General features: G+C 45.0%; 1 protein-coding gene across 3 annotated transcripts in view; it reads left to right on the top strand.

The window, feature by feature from the left end:
* The window catches only part of TRAF5 (TNF receptor associated factor 5), a 62,474-nt gene that overhangs the window by 18,811 nt on the left and 22,428 nt on the right, over positions 1 to 21,235 (top strand). For 2 of the 3 annotated variants that reach the window (XM_075337998.1, XM_075337997.1), the window contains 3 exons: positions 2,674 to 2,766; positions 8,320 to 8,541; positions 19,261 to 19,318. In XM_075337998.1, coding sequence (XP_075194113.1) covers positions 8,327 to 8,541; positions 19,261 to 19,318 — 273 coding nt within the window. In that variant the 5' untranslated portion in view covers positions 2,674 to 2,766; positions 8,320 to 8,326. The remainder of the gene's footprint in view (positions 1 to 2,673; positions 2,767 to 8,319; positions 8,542 to 19,260; positions 19,319 to 21,235) is intronic. The other variant, XM_075337999.1, reaches the window with a different exon arrangement.

The raw sequence follows: 21,235 nt of genomic DNA, 5'->3' as shown, positions 1-21,235 counted from the left end.
ATTTTTTTGGGCAAGTGTTTCTTAAGGAACAAATCAAAGAAAATAAACCTCAATACACGTTATGGTGTGAACAAACAATTGTCCAGAGGTTGAGAGACCCTAATGTTTACAAGACCCAAGTGCAAATTTATTACAATGTAAAAGAGTACATACCACAAGAAACCTATATAAGGCTAGACTGGTGAAATTGAGTTCACATGTGTTGGCCAATGGACCTTAGTAATCAACCTGAAGTAAAAACAGAGTCGTCTAAGAAAATTACATATATTCTTCATATATATACACACATAGAAAGAGGACCGGTAGATAGAATGTAGAACAGGGGGTATAGACTAAAAATTTCAATCCAATTACCTTTACTATTATCTATATGGTATACCTCTTGAAGACACAATGTTCATTAGAGTGCTGTGGCAGATGGTCCACTGAATGGCATAGAATACAGGGAAAGCAGCAAAAGTTAGATTAGAATGTCAATCAAGTGGAGAATCTAGTAATTTTGACTCCATAATAGAGTGACATATAGAGATATATGCATTATATTACCTTTACTATTAGTTAAGGGATGAATCACCCATGAGCCTCATGTGAAATAAATTGTTGTGGTGTAGAACCCACCAAGTTACTTTGAATACAAAGAAACAGAATATATCAGTACAAAGGGGAAAAAGGGTGGAGGGAATGAGATACATGGCCTTTATCTCTCACCATAATATGTGTCAAGCTCAAAATTAAGCAGTATAGGTGCAAGACTCCAAATCCTTGGAACTATAATATACAAAGAATGCGCATCAATATACCCTTAAGCTATGTTCTGGCAGTGAACATGTAGAGATAATGGGGAATGCTACCAACCTTATTCCACTGTCAGGGTCCCCTAAGGGTACGTGAGCCCTGTATCAACAGCCCCCTTGTAGAATTCTATAAAAATATCATAGTTAACTGCTGTATTGTATATGCCATTCAAATGGTGAAAGTTCCTGTTAAATACCTGAATTTGCAAGATGCAGTGGTGATTCCGTGGGGATGAAAGGCTGTGTGTAAAGTGGAAGTCCGTGGAGTCCAAAGGTGCCGGTGCGTGCATGGTCCTATCTCCTGTTTAAGCACTGATACTGCTGCCTCCCACCCAGGGAGCAGGCCGGAAACCCAGTTATCAAAACCCCACAAATAGTCACAGACAAGGGTAACCGAAAACCCGTGCACACTGCACTCAAGCACAAAGGGGGGAAAGTATGTGAACTGGGGAGTAATGCAAAAGGGATAGGAAATAAAAGCACAATTGGAGGACTCACACACCATGTAGAACCTCAACTTGTAGATCACCATACAACTGGATAACAACAGGAACCAGGAAGCAAAGAGCTATATCCGGCACTCAGCACCAGAATCCAGAACCTTATAGAGGCTGGAGATGGTGATCAGCAGCCTGAGCTCCCAGGAGCTGATCCCAGGCCAGCAGAAATTAACTCCCGCTGTACTGCAGAGCAGTGAAGCTAGAACCAGCCGACACCCATGACAGGTTGTGCAATTAAGAATCCCAGGCAGTTTGTCAGACTCTGCAGTGTGAACAGAGTCTGACGCCGCCCTGATACCCAGTTAGTACAACGCAGAACACCGCACGACAATATTGAGGACTATTTATGGAAATCGTACACCTCAGAGCTCTGATTCCTCAGCTTCTCTTCTATTTCCATATAGTAAAGGCATGGCACTTCGCTAGGACATGCTACTACTCTATGATCAATCTTTGTGACCCCCCATTTATCCTGAGGATGAAGGTTAGGAAGGTTGGGTTACATACTTAATAAATTAAAAGGGTTGTACCAGGCATGAAAGTTAGCCCCTATCCATAAGATAAGGGATAACTTACAGTTTGCTGGGGTCTGACCACTTAGACCCTCACTAGTCCCGAGTACAGGACTTGGCAGAGTAGGTTGAGTAATTGTCCTCTATCTCTCACGGTCTCACAGAAAACAAATGGATCAGAGATGTCCATGCTAGACCTCTGCTCCATTTAGAAAGGGGTTTTCCGAGTCAAACTCTCAAAATCTGGAGTGTCCCCTCAGTCGAACCCCCAGCAATCAGAAAGCCATGTGCTAGCCACAGGACAGAGAATAACTTCAATATATTTTTGTGCTCTGGTTTGCAAGATTATCCCACCAAAATACGAACATGTATTTATTTAGCAGTATTCCATAAATTATTACATGAGAATACACTTTTAATTTATACATTTTTTTTATGCCTGAAGCCACCACTAGAGGGAGCTCTCTGGGAGGTGTAGAAGTCAGAATGTAGTCAGCTCCTCCTAGTGGTGACTGTAAGCAAATGCAATAATTATATGAAGAGAAGAATAAGAACCAGTTCATTACATGCCCACATCTGTGTACGGCCTCTCTCCGTTTTTGAGAAATATTCCAGTCTGTACAGCACCCTGGAATTAATTGTGCTTTAATTATATTAATAATTATTATTATTATTATTTATAATTATGTGAAATAGTCAGTATGGCCACCTTATATTCTAAACACCATAACAGAAGGTATACCTGTGTTTACAGTGATTTATGAGCCTGGGATATTTCCCTACATATTAGGAAAAAAAATGATGACTTTTTCATATTGGGCAGTGTAAAAGATTTTGTGATATTTTATGAATCTTATCTTTCCACAGCTTATTTTTGCACTTTTCTACTTTTCAACCACAAAGCTCTGCAATGAAACGGCCTCATATGTCAACAGGAAGCTGATTCAGTGACACATCAGAGTAAGTTTATAATAGTTTCCTATTTCTGGGCTGTCTGCGTTAATACGGAGGTGGCAACATTCTCCATTTGGTTTCACACTACTGTCACATTGGCATTCGGGTTTGTTAAAGTAAGTAAGGAGTTAATGTCTTCAGGTTCTTAGGGTGTGGGATTTCACTTTTGGAACAAAGTCTAATTGAGGGCATGTGGCTTAGCTGAGTGGATGCTGGGAGTGTCTTTACTTATTATTGCAGTTATGTATTCTACTATTTTCTATTCTGTAAGGAACACCTAAATATATGCATGGTACACTTATATTTCTGAGGACTATAAAAGCTCTAATTCTCATTACAATCATTTGGAGACCTCTGGAAATCACATGCTTGTGTATTTCTTTAATTCTCATTGGCGCCGTAGAATAAATCCCAGAAACTTTTAATAAGAGTAAGAATTACTTCAACAGCATTCTATTGAGAACTCAAATCTTACATTACTGGAGTTAAAGGGGCTGTCCAATACATTTTGTGTATTAAAAATGGACTCGTGAGAATAAGTTGCTTACTACCTGCCTGTTCTATCCAGCACCGATATCAGCTGGCTCAGAGCGGTCACAGACCGACCCTGCCGACGATGCTACTGCTTCCAGTGATATTATGTCGAAATCGAGCTATAAAGCCACATGCAAATTAACCTGGAAGTGCATTGGGGGCGTATCCATAGTTGGAGTTCATCTATGTACCCCAGATGTCTAGGCTAATTTGAATATAACTTCATAAGGCCATTAAAGGGAGGGAAATGTCCAATTTCTAAAACCAGGTTTTTCTGCTGAAAGTATTTTTGTTTTTATATTTTTGGCAATGATTTATATATATATATATATATATATATATATATATAAAATCACCATGTGCATAAAAATAAAAAATACTATTTTTTTTTTTTTTCTAATAAAGATCCTGGGAAGGAGAAAAAAAATTAGCAACATTTATTTTAAAAATACATGTAACACAAAAACCTGAATTAAGCAATAGGTCATTTTCTGATGAAAGCTCCCCTTCAAAGAAACGGTGGCACTGTAACACTGTAACGCTCATGGCCGGTGTAGGGGCAGAGTTAATGTACCCATTGGAAAACAGGGGGGCCCAGGCTTACCCTTTAGTGGGAGGGGCATTGGGTAGTGACCGGGACTTTGGCAGCTGACCCGCCAGAACAGGTACGGGCACGGGTATCAACAGGTACAGTCAAGATGGCTGTGGCAAACAGGCAGGCGGATACGGACAGATATGGTGGGCATGGCAGAGACAGATAGGTATGGGAAGGCAGGTTCAGGGTAACGGACACAGCGATAAAGGGTCAGGAGCACTAAACCTGACAACTAGCTAGCAGCAGACAGGTATACTAACTAACTAAGGGCGTTGTGCAGGCACCTCCCCTAATAGGAGGGTGCCTTAAATACATAGTGCCTCTAAGCTACAGGGATGCTGGCGCTACAGACACATATAAATAGCCAAAAAATCTGATAAAAATAAAAGAATGTCTCTCGTATCCTTCAAAAAGTCTTTGGGGCCATAATGTACCAGCACATATGTCCGATTTCATACACATACAGTGATGTTTCTTGTAGAGGTTTTAGTTTTCAGCACTTAAAGGGAAGTTATGGGTATGCCTTTACATATGTAGTAATGGCATGCCTGTAAAAACACTCATCCACCAATATAAGTTATACTTTTTTTTTGTAGGGATCCAATCTAGCATAGAAGCCATTTGTAAATCAGGGTGGAAGTGCGCTGGGGGCGTGTCACTGCACTTACACTGCTTCTTCCCTGTGCAGTGACACGCCCCCAGTGCACTTCCATCCTAATTTGCATTTTGCTTCTCCACTAGTTTTCTCATGTCTGGCACATTGTATCTCAGCAGAAAAGATGTCATTTAGTTGGTGGAAATTTTGCTGACATTTCTCACAGTCTTATAATAAGTTGATAATTCCTGTTCTGAGATCACTTCTCAGGAATGACCATTGACCCCAAAATAAACATATGTTGGATGGACATTATTAATTTCACTGCCTCCTATCGCCCCCCCACTTCTCCACCCTGTTCTAGTTGCTGTATATAGTTTTTCATTAGTTTCCCCTTTTAGAAAATTGTCCCCTATATGCACAGTTCATTATATAAAAAAAAACAGCTGTGCTTTACTTCTACTCCCAGGGTCCTTCACTGCCTCAGTCTCCATTTTTTGGGGGGCTGACATCACTAAAGCCATTCACAGAGCTCAGCCCAGTGATTGGCTGCAGTGATGTCCACATGACGTCACCACTGCAGCCAAACAATTGAGATCTAGGCAGCAACTAACTGCTGGACCCGGGGAGGGTGAGTAAAGCACAGTTTTTCTTAAAAACAAACTGTGCATATAGAGAAAAGTTTTCGAAAAGAGGACAACCTCTTCCAAGCACTCCATAAGCATTTAAAGAGTAACTAAACTTTTATATATACTGCTCAGAAAAATAAAGGGAACACCAAAATACAAAATCCTTGTTTAAGTGTTCCCTTTATTTTTTTGAGCAGTATATTTATTATAATTTTGGCCAGCATGGAAAGATATAAAACTTAAAAATAAGTTTATTAGAGGATTTATCTTCACTCCTGTTAATAAAATACATGGAAGTGACTTCTGATCCCCCAAACTCCTTCTTTTCCCAAAAGCATTAATATTAGAGCATACAAATTTGGAGTACAGATGATGGCAGTGATTGGTCAGCTCAGCACCTGCTTCTCTGCAACTCTGGGGGGAAGCTGCTGCAGGAGATTGTTCTGATGAGCACAACACTCAGAGGAGCAGACACGTACTGACCCATCACTGCCATCATCTGTACTCCAAATGAGTACATTCTGCTAGCAATGGAAATAGACTTGGAAAAAACGCCAGGGTTTGGAAGCCACTTAAATGCAATTATTTATTTATATATTTATTTATTTTTTTTTACAGGAATAGATAAATTCCTTAATAAAGCTTTTTTTTAACGTTTCATAACTTTACATGCTGCAAAAAAAAATTATTATTAAAAAATTAAAGTTTAGTTACTATTTAAAGGCACAGCACTTGCTTTTTTATTTTTAACAATTCATAATTTGCAGTCTTTTCCCCACAACTCAGTACCATTGTTGATCAGCCGATGAAAATTATTAAAAAAAATGACTGAATTCGTATAAAAAAAAAATTGATACCTTCACTGCAGGTCCCATTCTGGTGCTTCTCTGATCCCCGCTCATATGAACTTCTTGATTCTCAAGTAGTGTTGAGCGGACCCGAACCGAAAAAATCCGGATCCGCGCGGTTTGAGTGGCTGATCCGAGTCCAACCCGGACTCTCTCTCTTTTTCTCTCCCTCTTTCCCTCTCTCCCGCTCCTCATAGACATATATTGGCCGGATTCCGGATCGGATCTCGGACTTCTCAGTCAACCCAACAATGATCTGCCGGACCCGGATTATAACCGATCCGCTCAACTCTATTCTCAAGACAATAACCAGAAATGCCCCTTCAAGAAACTATTGGCTGTAGTGATTTTTTGAGTAGCCATGTCTGGAATTGGCCGATGTGCTGATTTTAGAGCCAAAAGTAGTGGACACCCAATATTGGGTATCCCCCAGAGCGGGGAAGCCGTGAAGGTGAAGCTTCGTTCAGACAATAGAGTTTATACAATATGTACTTGTTGTATCTGTGGAAAAAAATGGGTATAGCAATGTAGCCGTAGCATCATTTTTATTAGTTTGAGCCATTTTGGTGAGTATTGTGACTTTATTTTATTACTAGCTGTAGTACCCGGCGTTGCGCTGGATAGCAACTAAGTGTCTGTCTCCCACTCTCCCTGTCTCGCACTCTATTACTCTCCCTCTCTGTCTGCCTATCTCTATTTCTCTCTGTCTGTTTCTCTTCCGCTGTCTGTCTCTTTATCTATCTCGGTTTCTCTCTCTATCAGTCTCTGGTTTTTTCTTTCTCTCTGTCTATCTTTGTTTCTCTCTCTATCCGTCTTTCTATCTCTGTCTGTCTCTCTCTATCTCTCTCTCTCTTTGTCTCTTCCCATGTCTGCTGCTCCCCGTCTGCCTATCTCTGTCTGCCTCTCTCTCTGTTTCTCTCTCTCTGTCTGTCTCTTCACCTGTCTTTCTCTGTCTCTCTCCGTGTCACTCTCTCTGTCTCTCTCTCTGTCTCTCCCTCTCCATTTCTCTCTGTTTCTCTATCCAGCTCTCTCTGTCTTTGTCTCACTTTCCCTGTCTGTCTCTGACTCTATTTCTCTCTGTCTCCCTGTCTGTCTCTCTCTGTTTGTCTCTCTATCCACGGGCATCACATTACCTCACACATAAGCTTCTTGTACTAACAATGTCCTTCGTTGCCTATAGCAACCAATCACAGTTCCTATTAATGACCTGTAGCTCCCAGCTCCACTGACTTTAATGTAACCAGGTTTTTTGGTGAATAACTGTAAAGTGCGGGGTTACATTTTCCCCTCAAAACATAGTCGCTGATGTTCCCTGAGTCAAATATGGAGTCTGCGCAAAATTTCATGATTGTAAATGTGACAGTGCGGATTCCTTTAGCAGACATAAACACATATATACACATACAGACACACATATACATACAGTGCCTTGTGAAATTCAAAGAATCAAAGAAGTCGATCCAGCACGGTGCATTTGATTAAAAATAAAAGTCCTTTATTGAAAAACCATTAAAAAGTCTACTACTTACTAAGGGAGCGGGCTGACTCCAAATTGATCCCTGCATGGTGATATGGTTGGTCTCCTAAAACAAACAGGTGAGCTGGACACACCCTTGTATAATGCTCCTGTTCGTGCCTTGTGAAAGTATTCGTCTCCCTTGAATTTTTCAACCTTTTCCCACATTTCTTTTTGTAACCAAATCCGGCTTTAAACTTCTCCACAACAGTATCACGGACCTGCCTGTTGTGTTCCTTGGTCTTCATGATGCTCTCTGTGCTTTAAACAGAACACTGAGACTATCACAGAGCAGGTGCATTTATACGGAGACTTCATTACACACACGGGCTTATATTTATCATCATCAGTCATTTAGGACAACATTGGATCATTCAGAGATCGTCAATGAACCTCTGGAGTGAGTTTGCTGCACTGAAAGTAAAGGGGATGAATATTATTGCACGCCCCACTTTTCAGTTTATTATTTTTAAAAAAGTTTAAAATAAGCAATAAATTTCATTCAACTTCACAATTTTGTCCACTTGTTGATTCTTCACCATAAAATGTAAAAGTTTTATCTTTATGTTTGAAGCCTAAAATGTGGGGAAAAGTTGAAAAATTCAAGGGGGGCGAATACTTTCGCAATTCACTGTACATACACTCAGCTTTATATATCAGATGCAGGCAACTTTAGTGCACCCCGGTATCTCTGCAGTGTGCAGAGCAGCTGTGGAGACCCCCGATCTCGGTGACCCTTGTCTTCTGAGACCCCACCACACAACACAGTGAATTTCCTGTAATTATTGATTCACTTCCAGGTATATTCCTCCATGTTTCATTCTCTATTGTCTTTCTTCCAGCTCCGTCATGGACTGCGCTGACATTACTTTGCATCCAGAAAAATTTGGCAGGCAGAACTCCAGCACGGGACTGTCACTCGATTTTGAGCCGAAGCAGGAATACGTGTTTGTGGAAACATTGCAGGAGCGGTACAAATGTGCAAGCTGCCATCTGGTTCTTCACAATCCTCATCAAACAGGATGTGGTCACCGGTTCTGTGAGAAATGTGTACAGAGCCTGAAGTGAGTGCCTGTAGCATGTGCTGCACTAACCGCTTATATTACAGTATATCATGATAATAATGCTCTCCGGAGACTCGGCCAGATATTGGGGGACAGCACTTATCAGCACTAGTGATGAGCGAGTACTAAAAAGCTCGGGTGCTCGAAGCTCGGGCCGAGCCTCCCAAGATACTCGTGTACTCGGGCCGAGCAACGAGCCCAATGTTATCCTATGGGAGACCCGAGTATTTTTGTGAAATGACCCCCCGGCAGCATGGAGAAACCCTAAAAATGTCACAAAAGTCTCAGAAGAGTGCTCAAATGACATGGCAACAGCATGGGGAAGACCCCTTGAAGCATTTATCACTCAAAAGTCACAGCTGTGAACAATTTTGTCCGCGTTTCACGCCATTTTTACGGACTCACCAGAAAACCTTCCAAAATGACCCCAAAATGATTTTTCATGGCAGAAATGTTAAGGGCACATACGCAATAGTGAGATAGAGCTGGTGTATGTTACTTTTTGAGATTAATACATGAAAGATTTTACGTGAAAACATTGCGTGGCACTCCGATGTCCCTGAGAAGAGACGTACATGAAGGCCTCTTGAGTCTAATGTGCCCATTTTGAGGAAGTGAGTCTTTGTAGTATTTTCCTTTGCCAGGGCAGTCCAAAATTGTGAGGTTCACCAATGCCCCTGCATACAGACGTGCATGAGGGCCTGTAAACCTGAAGTGCCCATTGTAAGGAAGTGGGTCTATTTTAGTATAGCCCTTAGGCAGGGCAGCCAAAAATTGGGAGGCTCCACATTGTCCCTGGATAGAGACGTGCATGATGGCCTGTAAACCTGAAGTGCCCATTGTAAGGAAGTGGGTCTATTTTAGTATAGCCCTTTGCCAGGGCAGCCAAAAATTGGGAGGCTCCACGTTGTCCCTGGATAGAGACGTGCATGATGGCCTGTAAACCTGAAGTGCCCATTGTAAGGAAGTGGGTCTATTGTAGTATAGCCCTTAGGCAGGGCAGCCAAAAATTGGGAGGCTCCACATTGTCCCTGGATAGAGACGTGCATGATGGCCTGTAAACCTGAAGTGCCCATTGTAAGGAAGTGGGTCTATTTTAGTATAGCCCTTTGCCAGGGCAGCCAAAAATTGGGAGGCTCCACGTTGTCCCTGGATAGAGACGTGCATGATGGCCTGTAAACCTGAAGTGCCCATTGTAAGGAAGTGGGTCTATTTTAGTATAGCCCTTTGCCAGGGCAGCCAAAAATTGGGAGGCTCCACGTTGTCCCTGGATAGAGACGTGCATGATGGCCTGTAAACCTGAAGTGCCCATTGTAAGGAAGTGGGTCTATTTTAGTATAGCCCTTTGCCAGGGCAGCCAAAAATTGGGAGGCTCCACGTTGTCCCTGGATAGAGACGTGCATGATGGCCTGTAAACCTGAAGTGCCCATTGTAAGGAAGTGGGTCTATTGTAGTATAGCCCTTAGGCAGGGCAGCCAAAAATTGGGAGGCTCCACATTGTCCCTGGATAGAGACGTGCATGATGGCCTGTAAACCTGAAGTGCCCATTGTAAGGAAGTGGGTCTATTTTAGTATAGCTCTTTGCCAGGGCAGCCAAAAATTGGGAGGCTCCACATTGTCCCTGGATAGAGACGTGCATGATGGCCTGTAAACCTGAAGTGCCCATTGTAAGGAAGTGGGTCTATTTTAGTATAGCCCTTTGCCAGGGCAGCCAAAAATTGGGAGGCTCCACGTTGTCCCTGGGTAGAGACGTGCATGAGGGCCTCAAAACATTAAGTGTCCATTGTCAGGAAGTGGGTGTATTATAGTATAGCCCTTAGGCAGGGCAGCCAAAAATTGGGAGGCTCCACGTTGTCCCTGGGTAGAGACGTGCATGAGGGCCTCAAAACATTAAGTGTCCATTGTCAGGAAGTGGGTGTATTATAGTATAGCCCTTAGGCAGGGCAGCCAAAAATTGGGAGGCTCCACGTTGTCCCTGGGTAGAGACGTGCATGAGGGCCTCAAAACATTAAGTGTCCATTGTCAGGAAGTGGGTGTATTATAGTATAGCCCTTAGGCAGGGCAGCCAAAAATTGGGAGGCTCCACGTTGTCCCTGGGTAGAGACGTGCATGAGGGCCTCAAAACATTAAGTGTCCATTGTCAGGAAGTGGGTGTATTATAGTATAGCCCTTAGGCAGGGCAGCCAAAAATTGGGAGGCTCCACGTTGTCCCTGGGTAGAGACGTGCATGAGGGCCTCAAAACATTAAGTGTCCATTGTCAGGAAGTGGGTGTATTATAGTATAGCCCTTAGGCAGGGCAGCCAAAAATTGGGAGGCTCCACGTTGTCCCTGGGTAGAGACGTGCATGAGGGCCTCAAAACATTAAGTGTCCATTGTCAGGAAGTGGGTGTATTATAGTATAGCCCTTAGGCAGGGCAGCCAAAAATTGGGAGGCTCCACATTGTCCCTGGGTAGAGACGTGCATGAGGGCCTCAAAACATTAAGTGTCCATTGTCAGGAAGTGGGTGTATTATAGTATAGCCCTTAGGCAGGGCAGCCAAAAATTGGGAGGCTCCACGTTGTCCCTGGGTAGAGACGTGCATGAGGGCCTCAAAACATTGTTCCCATTGCAAAGGAGCGGGTCTCCTGTCGTTGTAATGTCCATTCTGCAAAGAATGGGCGAAAAAATTTACCACTGGGGGTATACCTGAAACAAAGGCCTAAGTATTGCAATTTGTAACGGTCATCATCATGGTGGCGCATGAGGAGAAGGAGGAGCAGTCCAGCGATTATCCAAAGTCCAGAAGTGTGTACCCATGGGTGAGTGGAGGTACATGGCAAACTTTAAATTCCGCTCTCATTTGCTGGTGGTGTGGTGAAGTCTGGCCCAATCCAACCCTTGTTCATCTTGATCAGAGTCAGCCTGTCAGCATTTTCAGTTGACAGGCGGGTGCGTTTATCTGTAATGATTCCACCTGCGGCACTAAAAACACGCTCTGACAAAACGCTAGCAGCAGGGCAGGCCAGGACTTCCAAGGCGTAGAGAGCCAATTCATGCCACGTGTCCAGCTTGGATACCCAATAATTGTAAGGCACAGAGGAATGTCGGAGTACAGTTGTTCGATCTGCAAGGTACTCCTTCAGCATCTGGGCAAACTTAGGATTTCTTGTGGCACTACCCCGCACCTCAGGGGCTGTGGTACGTGAGGGGCTGAGAAAACTGTCCCACATCTTAAAGACTGTTCCCCTACCTCTGGCGGATTGGACTTGTGCCTCTCTCGGCTGTACGCCTCGGTTGTCCACTGATTCCTGACCTATGCCGCTAGCGTTTTGTGAGGGGAATGCTTTGCCTACTTCCGTGACTATGGCCTTCCGGAACTGCTGCATTTTGGTTGACCTCTCCTCCACGGGAATAAGAGACAAAAAGTTCTCCTTGTAGCGTGGGTCTAACAGTGTTACCAACCAGTAATGATTGTCGGCCAAGATGTTCTTAACGCGAGGGTCACGAGACAGGCAGCTTACCATAAAGTCAGCCATGTGCGCCAGACTCTTAACAGCCAGGACTTCAGTAGCCTGACCAACAAGATGACTGAACATGCTGTCCTCCTCCTCCTCCTCCTCCTCCTCCTCATCTACCCTGTCCTCTGGCCAGCCACGCTGAACCGAGGATATGACTGGTGTGCATGTCATATCCTCAATTTGGCCGGAGAGTTGCTCCATGTCTTCATCCTCCTCCTCGTCATAGTCCTCCACTGCACGTTGTGATGAGACGAGGCTGGGCTGTGCGTTATCACCCACACCCACTACTGTTTCTTGCTGCAACTCATCGCGCTCCGCCTGCAATGCATCATGTTTGTTTTTCAGCAGAGACCGTTTTAGAAGGCAGAGTAGCGGTATGGTGACGCTAATAATGGCGCCATCACCACTCACCATCTTGGTGGAGTCCTCAAAGTTTTGGAGGATGGTACATAGGTCTGACATCCATCTCCACTCCTCAGGTGTTATGTGTGGAGTTTGACCCATTTCCCGACGGCTTAGGTGATGCAGGTACTCAACAACTGCCCTCTTCTGCTCAGATATCCTGACCAACATGTGCAGAGTTGAATTCCAACGCGTGGGGACATCACACACCAGTCTGTGAGCCGGAAGATGCAAACGGCGCTGAAAGCCGGCAAGGCCGGCTGAAGCAGTAGGTGACTTTCGAAAATGTGCAGACAGGCGGCGAACTTTTACCAGCAGATCAGACAGCTCTGGGTATGACTTTAGAAACCGCTGAACCACGAGGTTGAGCACATGGGCCACGCATGGAACATGTGTCAGCTGGCCTCGCCTCAAAGCCGCCACCAGGTTCCGGCCATTGTCACACACGACCTTTCCTGGCTTTAGGTTCAGAGGTGTGAGCCAGTGATCTGCCTGCTGTTTCAGAGCTGTCCACAGCTCTTCTGCATTGTGGGGTTTGTCACCTATGCAGATTAGCTTCAGCACAGCCTGTTGCCGCTTTGCCGAGGCAGTGCTGCAGTGCTTCCAGCTTGTGACTGGTGTGGAGGGTACAGTGGATGAGGATGCGCAGGAGGAGGAGGAGGCTGAAGAGCATGACATTCCGGAGCTGTAGAGTGTGGGTGAAACACTGACTGAGGTAGGGCCTGCAAACCTTGGTGTGGGAAGGACGTGTTCCGTCCCTCGCTCAGACTGGGTCCCAGCTTCCACAATATTAACCCAGTGTGCCGTCAACGAGATGTAGCGGCCTTGCCCACAAGCACTTGTCCACGTGTCTGTGGTTAGGTGGACCTTGGGTGAAACAGCGTTGTTCAGGGCACGTGTGATGTTTTGTGACACGTGGTTATGCAACGCGGGGACGGCACACCGGGAGAAATAGTGGCGGCTGGGGACCGAGTAACGTGGGACAGCTGCCGCCATCAGGTCACGGAATGCTTCTGTCTCCACCAGCCTAAAAGGCAACATTTCCAGCGCAAGCAGTCGCGAAATGTTAGCATTTAGAACTGTGGCATGTGGGGTGTTGGCAGTGTATTTGCGCCTGCGTTCAAAGGTTTGCTGAATGGATAACTGAACGCTGCGCTGGGACAAGGACGTGCTTGATGATGGTGTTCTTTCTGCGTAGGCAACTGCAGGTGCAGGAGTGGAGGAGGCTTGTTCGCAGGCAGCATGGACAGGGGATTGGCTCGCATGCACAACCAGCGAAGACGTAGCAGTGACATCAGCAAGCACTGCTCCTCGACTCTGTTGTACTTCCCACAAAGTCGGGTGCTTGGCTGACATGTGCCTGATCATGCTGGTGGTGGTCAGGCTGCTAGTTTTGGTACCCCTGCTGATGCTGGCACGGCAGGTGTTGCAAATGGCCTTTTTTGAATCATCTGGATCCAACTTAAAAAACTGCCAGACTCGGGAAGACCTAACATTTGTACAGGCACCTTGTGTCGTCGTGTTGTTCCGGGGAACGGTTACCTGACTTCTGCCTGGGGCCACCACCCTGCTTCTTACTGCCTGTTGTGATGCTACGCCTCCCTCCCCCTGTGCACTGCTGTCCTCGCTCTGCATATCCTCCTGCCAGGTTGGGTCAGTTACTGGATCATCCACCACGTCGTCTTCCTCTTCCGCACCCTGCTCCTCCTCCTGACTTGCTGACAATTGTGTCTCATCATCGTCCACCACTTGTTGAGACACGTTGCCAACTTCGTGAGAACGTGGCTGCTCAAATATTTGGCCATCTGTACAGACGATCTCCTCATGACCCACTTCAATATGAGCTGGCGAGAGGCCAGAATGTGTGAATGGAAACGTGAACAGCTCTTCCGAGTGTCCAAGTGTGGGATCATTAATGTCCGAGGAGGACGTGTACTCAGCCTGGTGGTAGGAAGGAGGATCAGGTTCAGAAATGTGCGGTGCAGTATCACGGCTACTGACACTTGACCGTGTGGAAGACAGAGTGTTTGTGGTGGTGCCAATCTGACTGGAAGCATTATCTGCTATCCAACTAACAACCTGTTGACACTGGTCTTGGTTCAAGAGCGGTGTACTGCTGCGGTCCCCAAGAATTTGGGACAGGACGTGCGAGCGACTAGATGTGGCCCTTTGTTGTGGCGAAATTAGAGCTTGCCCACGACCTCGGCCTCTGCCTGCACCACCATCACGTCCACTTCCTTGTTCCTTGCCAATGCCCTTGCGCATTTTGCAATGCTGTGCACTGCTGACGTGTATATTCACTACTTGTGCGTTATATCAAAGTTTGTGGAAATTGCACACAAGTGCACCTGTACGCTGCCACCAACAGGCACACACGTGCGGTTTTAAAAACCAAGCACGGACGCAATAAGAACCTAACAGGTTTTTTTGGGGAGCGACAATTACAGACAAGTCAGACACTATCTGGACTGTTTTACACTGTGTACACCAGCCCCAGATATGATGAAGGCTGGTATACGGTCACCACTACCCTGCCTGCCTGCCTGCCTGTATACTGGTACAATAGTCCTGACAAGGACTCTTTTGGTCACTAGCCTGTATTCAGACCTGGCTATACCCTGCCTGTATATAGCAACAATAGTCCTGAGAAGGACTCTGCTACTGTACTCCGACCTGGCTATACCCTGCCTGCCTGTATACAACTAGAATAGTCCTGAGAAGGACTTTTGGTCACACTGTTTGCAGCCCTGCAACTGAAAAAGCTATAAAGGGCCGCAAAGCTTTCCCTGAATCAGCGACACTCTCCCTGCACTGACAGTCTGGATAGCTGTGGGCAGAGCACAGCGCGCCGGCCGATATAAAGGCTCGGTCACGCTGTGCAGGCCGGCCAATCACTGCAATTCCACAACTAACAGGGCTGTGGCATTGCAGTGGTCTGCCAGCCAATCCCTGCATGAGGGCTGGCTCTCAAAAGAGCGCCAACATGCAGAAATGAAGACCACGAGTACAGCACGAGTATCGCGAGATTACTCGGTCCCCGCCGAGGAGCCCGAGTACAGCGATACTCGTGCGAGTACCGAGTAGTTACAAGCATGCTCGCTCATCACTAATCAGCACCATTGCATTGTCCAGATCTCCACACTCTGACTAGTATAGATTTGTATTGTTAGGCTCTGCTATTCTCAATACTTAAAAGGGTTGTACACTACTTTTACATTGATGGCCTATCCTTAGGATAACTACAAAAATACATACAGCTGCACTCTAAAATGCTAACATTGAATAAGGGAACTCTGGCATTGCATTACTGCTATAGGAATATTTGAGAAAAGAGAAACTTAGCTTATGTATTGGCCAATGGACATGGGCCCAGTAACCAACAACAAGGTGATCTCAATATACCAGGCCCCTAACTTAAATGCCTGTATCTGGGATAAAAACCTACATGTATTGTCATTTTAGAGTGCAGCTGTATGTATTTTTGTAGTTATATTGTGTTTTCAGCTAGCACCTGTTCACAACTGTAGGATGTGCCGGTCAGTCTTTTTGATATATTTGAGTGCATTTCTTTCTGAGACCTCTGCCCTATAACCAGGCTGTGTCCACCATCCTTTATCATCTCGCCCCCTATCTGTCGGTGTCCCCCAATGTGCATTTCTTGGACCCCTGGTGTTCTCCATTTACACCTTTGTCCTGGAACAGCTCATACAGTCCCACAGCTTTCAGTATCATCTCTACGCTGATGATACGCAGATCTACCTCTCTGGACCTGACATCACCTCCCTACTAACCAGAATCCCACAATGTCTGTCTGCTATTTCATCCTTTTTCTCTGCTCGATTCCTAAAACTGAACATGGACAAAACAGAATTCATTGTCTTTTCTCCTCCTCACTCAACCCCCCCATCTGACATCCATCAATGTCAATGGCTGCTCACTTTCCCCAGTGCCACGTGCTCGCTGCCTGGGAGTAATCCTAAACTCTGATCTCTCTTTCAAGCCACACACCCAAGCTCTCTTCACCTCCTGCCACCTCCAACTCAAAAATATTTCCCGGATCCATACATTCCTTTTCCAAGAGGCTGCAAAAACCCTAGTACATGCCCTTATTATCTCCCGCCTGGATTATTGCAACCTTGTGCTTTCTGGCCTCCCTTCTAACAGTCTCACACCCCTACAATCTATTCTAAACTATGCTTCCCGGCTAATCCACCTGTCCCCCCGCTACTCCCCGACCTCTCCTCTCTGCCAATCCCTTCACTGGCTTCCCATTGCCCAATGACTCCAGTTCAAAACACTAACCATGACATACAAAGCCATCCACAACCTGTCTCCTCCCTACACCTGTGACCTAGTCTCCTGGTACTTACCTGCACATAACCTTTGATCCTCACAAGATCTCCTTCTCTGCTCCCCTCTCATCTCCACTTCCCACCATCGCATCCAAGATTTCTCCAGTGCCTCCCCCATACTCTGGAATGCTCTGCCACAACACATCAGACTCTCGCCTACCTTGACAAGCTTCAAAAGGAACCTGAAGACCCACCTGTTCCGACAAGCCTACAACCTGCCGTAACCCTCAGTCTGATACAGCACCGCACAATCAGCTCTACCCTCACCTACTGTATCCTCACCCATCCCTTGTAGCCTGGGAGCCTTCATGGGCAGGGACCTCTCTCCTCCTGTACCAGTCTGTGCCTTGTATTGTTTATGATTATTGTACTTTCCCTATTATGTAGACCCCTTTTCACATGTAAAGCTCCATGGAATTGATGGCGCTATAATAATAAATAATAATAATAAAAGCTGGATCCTTTCTGCCCAGACATGTAGCTTTTTAACCCAGATAGAGACATTTAAGTTAAGGTCCCGGCATATTTGAGATTACTATCCTTAGGATAAGCCATCAATGTCTGATCGTCTGGGGTCCAACATCCGGCACCCCCGGCGATCAGCTGTTCTCAGCGATGGCGGGAGCAGCAGACAGCTGGAAATGCTCAGTTCTGGAGCTGCCTCGTCAACTGATAGCATCCGGGTACTGCACATCCACCTCCTAATCAAATCAATAGGAGGAGGATGTGCAGTAACCGGCCACGGCTGCTATGAGAAAATGGGCCAGCTCTGGACCTGAGCATTTCCGTCTGCCTTCTGATGGCAGCGGTACTGAGAAAAGCAGGGTGCCAGGTGTTGGACCCCGGCCGATCAGGCATTGGTGACCTATGCTAAGGATGGGGTATCAATGTTAAAATAATGGACAACCTCTTTAATTTAAGCACACGTAATCCACATAAAAAAAAAAAATGTGGAAACAATTAAGCACAAAAACGCTGCAAAACGCTAAGAGAGCAGGTTTTGGCTGCAGAATTAAAAAAAAACTGCAATAATACTGCTTGTAAAACCCTATAGTTCGTATAATATACAGTATGTACACATTCAATATACAAACTTGGAGCTCCATTACTGCCAGACAATTTTTTAGGATTTCATCACACATTTTGATCATATTGTGAGAGCCCATCAGCCAGAAATAAAACAAGCTCCTTAGGTGAGATCTCACTTTATCAGAATCACGTCTCCGGAGCTCAGCCTTCAATTTTATAGGGAAGGCAAGATCCAGTTCTAATTAATACAGTCTTGGACAGGTGGGCTTAAACAATTTCAATAAAATATGAACTATGAACCTCAAATTTCAAGAATAGACTATAAATCAATGGAGTGATTCGGATTTCATACGTTCAGCGTTGACATATACCTTTTTGTGCTCAGAATGTGGAGGTATTTGCTGTCAAAGAAACTTGCCTCTGTATAATGGACTTTAATGTTCCTAAGAGGTGCTCAACTATTTAATTTTTTAAGAAATGGTGTGAATCGAGTCTCAGGATCCGATTCATAAGCCAGGCTGGCCATGGGATGGGAGCCCTGACAAAGGCTTCCTACTGTATGGGATATGCAGTTCTTCTGCTGACTAGCCAGTCTGGAACAAAGTCCTCATAGCAGTGTGATCGCACACCAGACCGGCTAATCAAACCATGCCAGTAGATAGGAGGAGGTTCTCAGCGCTCTTGTCTGGTGGCAACAGATGTCTGACTTGACCTCTCTACTTGATTCGATTCATACCAACTCTACCTTCGAACCTGTCATTTTGGCCCACTTGAGATCAGTGAAGCCTTTTTGGTTCAGCAGACTTTAGGCCGGGATCCCACATAGCGCCTGCCCCATGCGGCTGACAGTCACACCTACCGGTGGCCATGAATGGATGCATGAGTTTGGCGTAATACTGAGGTTCGCTTAGTTTCCCTTCAAGTTGGTATGATCACACGCTGTAGAAAACATGTGAACGCGGCCTTATGACTTGTGCACACTGGGTGGATACCATCTAGATCTTCCAAATAAATAAATCTGTTTGCATATTGTATTAGTATTATGGATGAAGAAATAAGGGGGTCACCCCACCCCCAAAGCAGCAAGGAGCTTCTGTTACAGCAGAACTACTGAACAGGAAAGGGCCCATATAATGGTCTCGCCCTAGGGCTTTTTTCTGTCTGTGTCCGCCAGTGACTTTGCTGACACGCGGGTGGAATAATACACAGACGGGTGAATGGAACCACAGACTATAATGGATAGGTGTTTTATTCAGAGAAAAACATGGCCGTCTGAACAAGACCTTACTTGTATTTTGCTTGGGTTGTATGGACCTAAATATCTGAGCATCCCTGATCTGTCCGGTTCATTAGGATGGGTTATACAGTATATGTGTAGGAACCTTCATGTATAAATACAATCATGGCTGACAAATATTCCATATTCCCTCTTTACAGAGAGTTGTATGAAATTCCTCAATGTCCGATAGACAAAGAAAATATAAAAATACAAGAGGTAAGAAAAATCTGTTTATTATGCTGACATTGCTGTGATGACATGCACTGATCGTCCATTAATCTGCCCAAAATTCCTACTACCCCGGTATTCAACAATCGCCCCAATGCCAGAAAAACATGAAATTTCCAGATACTTTTGTGCCCCAAATTAGGATTTGCTTTTCCCTCCATTGAAGTCTGACAAATAATGTCAATTAGTGGCTTCTATTGTTACTATCGCTTTACATGTGATATCTAGACTCTTCCTATATTGATATTGGGGAATGGAAACTGGTGGAAGGTGACCACAGACATGAAATTATAGTGGAGCTTCTGTCCATCAGTCATTTACGAACAATTACTGCATTGGTGTGATTATACAGGCATGGGTGGAGATATGTAACCGCCAGATCATTGTCAATTTTTAGAGTCTGTTAAAAAGAAAAACTACAATGGGACATGGAGTTGGTACTATGGCATCTGTATGCCCAAATCGAGCATATTGGCAAAGGTTGTCCTCATATGATAATTACTTTAAAGGGAACCTGTCAGCGGATTTTTGCTATGTAATCTGAAGACAGCATGCTGTAGGGGTTAAAATACAGATTTCAGTGATGCAATGTCTTATCAAGGTCCATGTTGTTGTTTAACTGCGATGTTTGTTTTAGTTTCAGGAGATTATCATTGTCGGACTAGGTCAGCTAGTCAGGCAAGTCCCGTTGTGTGATTAGCAGCTTATTGTCTATAAACATTGTACATATAGAGCCTGGTCTGGGCAGTCAGAACTGCTGCACCTAGTAAACTACGTGATACATCATAGGATTCAGGATCTCTTTGCCTACATCATGCTGCTCTCAGATAAGGTAGCAAAACCCTGCAGACAGATTTCCTTTAAAGAGGACCAACCACCAGGATTTTCCTATATAAACTAAAGCCAGTGCTATACTGGTGCTATCATGCTGATTCTATACATACCTTTAGTTGTGAGGTTGGATGTATACTTTCTGAAATATAAGCAAGTAAAGTTTGTAAAATTTACTGTTATTTGATTGATAGCAGCTATAGAATATATAAGACCAGGGTCGGGTTTTGCTAGTTATTCCCACCCCTGTCTGCCTGCCTGTCCTTTCTCCCCCTGTAGTAACAGAGACACGGGGGAGGAAGGACAGGCAGGCAGACAGGGGTGGGAATAACTAGCAAAACCCGACCCACCTATTAGATATTCTGTAGCTGCTATCAATCAAGTAACAGAGCATTTCACAAACTTTACTTGCCTATATTTCAGAAAGTATACATCCGATCTCACAACTAAAGGTATGTATAGAATCAGCATGATGGCGCCAGTATAGCACTGGCTTTAGTTTATATAGGAAAATCCTGGTGGTTGGTCCTCTTTAAGGTCTTATTTCTGGGGAAAGTAATGTACACTAAAGGAGATGTTGAGTTTAGGGATATACAGTTTGTTTTTAATTTGTATGTAGTATTTCCAAATAAAAAGCTGTTTAAATGTTGTCACTTCTCCTACAGTAAGCCGGTGAGTCCTGCCTTCCGTCACACAGAGTGATGGAAAGCCTTTTTCACTAAGATTAAAGAGGTTGTCCACTACTTATACATTGATGGTCTATTCTGAGGACAGGTCATCAATGTCTGATTACCCAGAGTCCGACACCCGGCACTCCCGCTAATCAGCTGTTCCCGGTGCTGCCAGCAGGAGACCAGAAATGCTCAGTTCCGGAGATGCTCCGTCTTCTGATAGTGGTCGCGGTCAAGTACTCCACATCCGTCTCCCATTCATATCAACAGGAGGCGGATGTGCAGTACCTGGCCGCTATCGGAAGATTGCGCAGCTGTGGAACTGAGCATTTCCGGTCACAGGCTGGCGGCAGCACCAAAAACAGCTGATCGGCAGGGGTTCCGCTTATCAAACTCTGGCCAA

This window comes from Anomaloglossus baeobatrachus, chromosome 3 (genome assembly GCF_048569485.1).
Source record: "Anomaloglossus baeobatrachus isolate aAnoBae1 chromosome 3, aAnoBae1.hap1, whole genome shotgun sequence".
In the NCBI taxonomy this organism is placed as follows: Eukaryota; Metazoa; Chordata; class Amphibia; order Anura; family Aromobatidae; genus Anomaloglossus; species Anomaloglossus baeobatrachus.
This window is presented reverse-complemented; position numbering and strand designations above follow the sequence as displayed.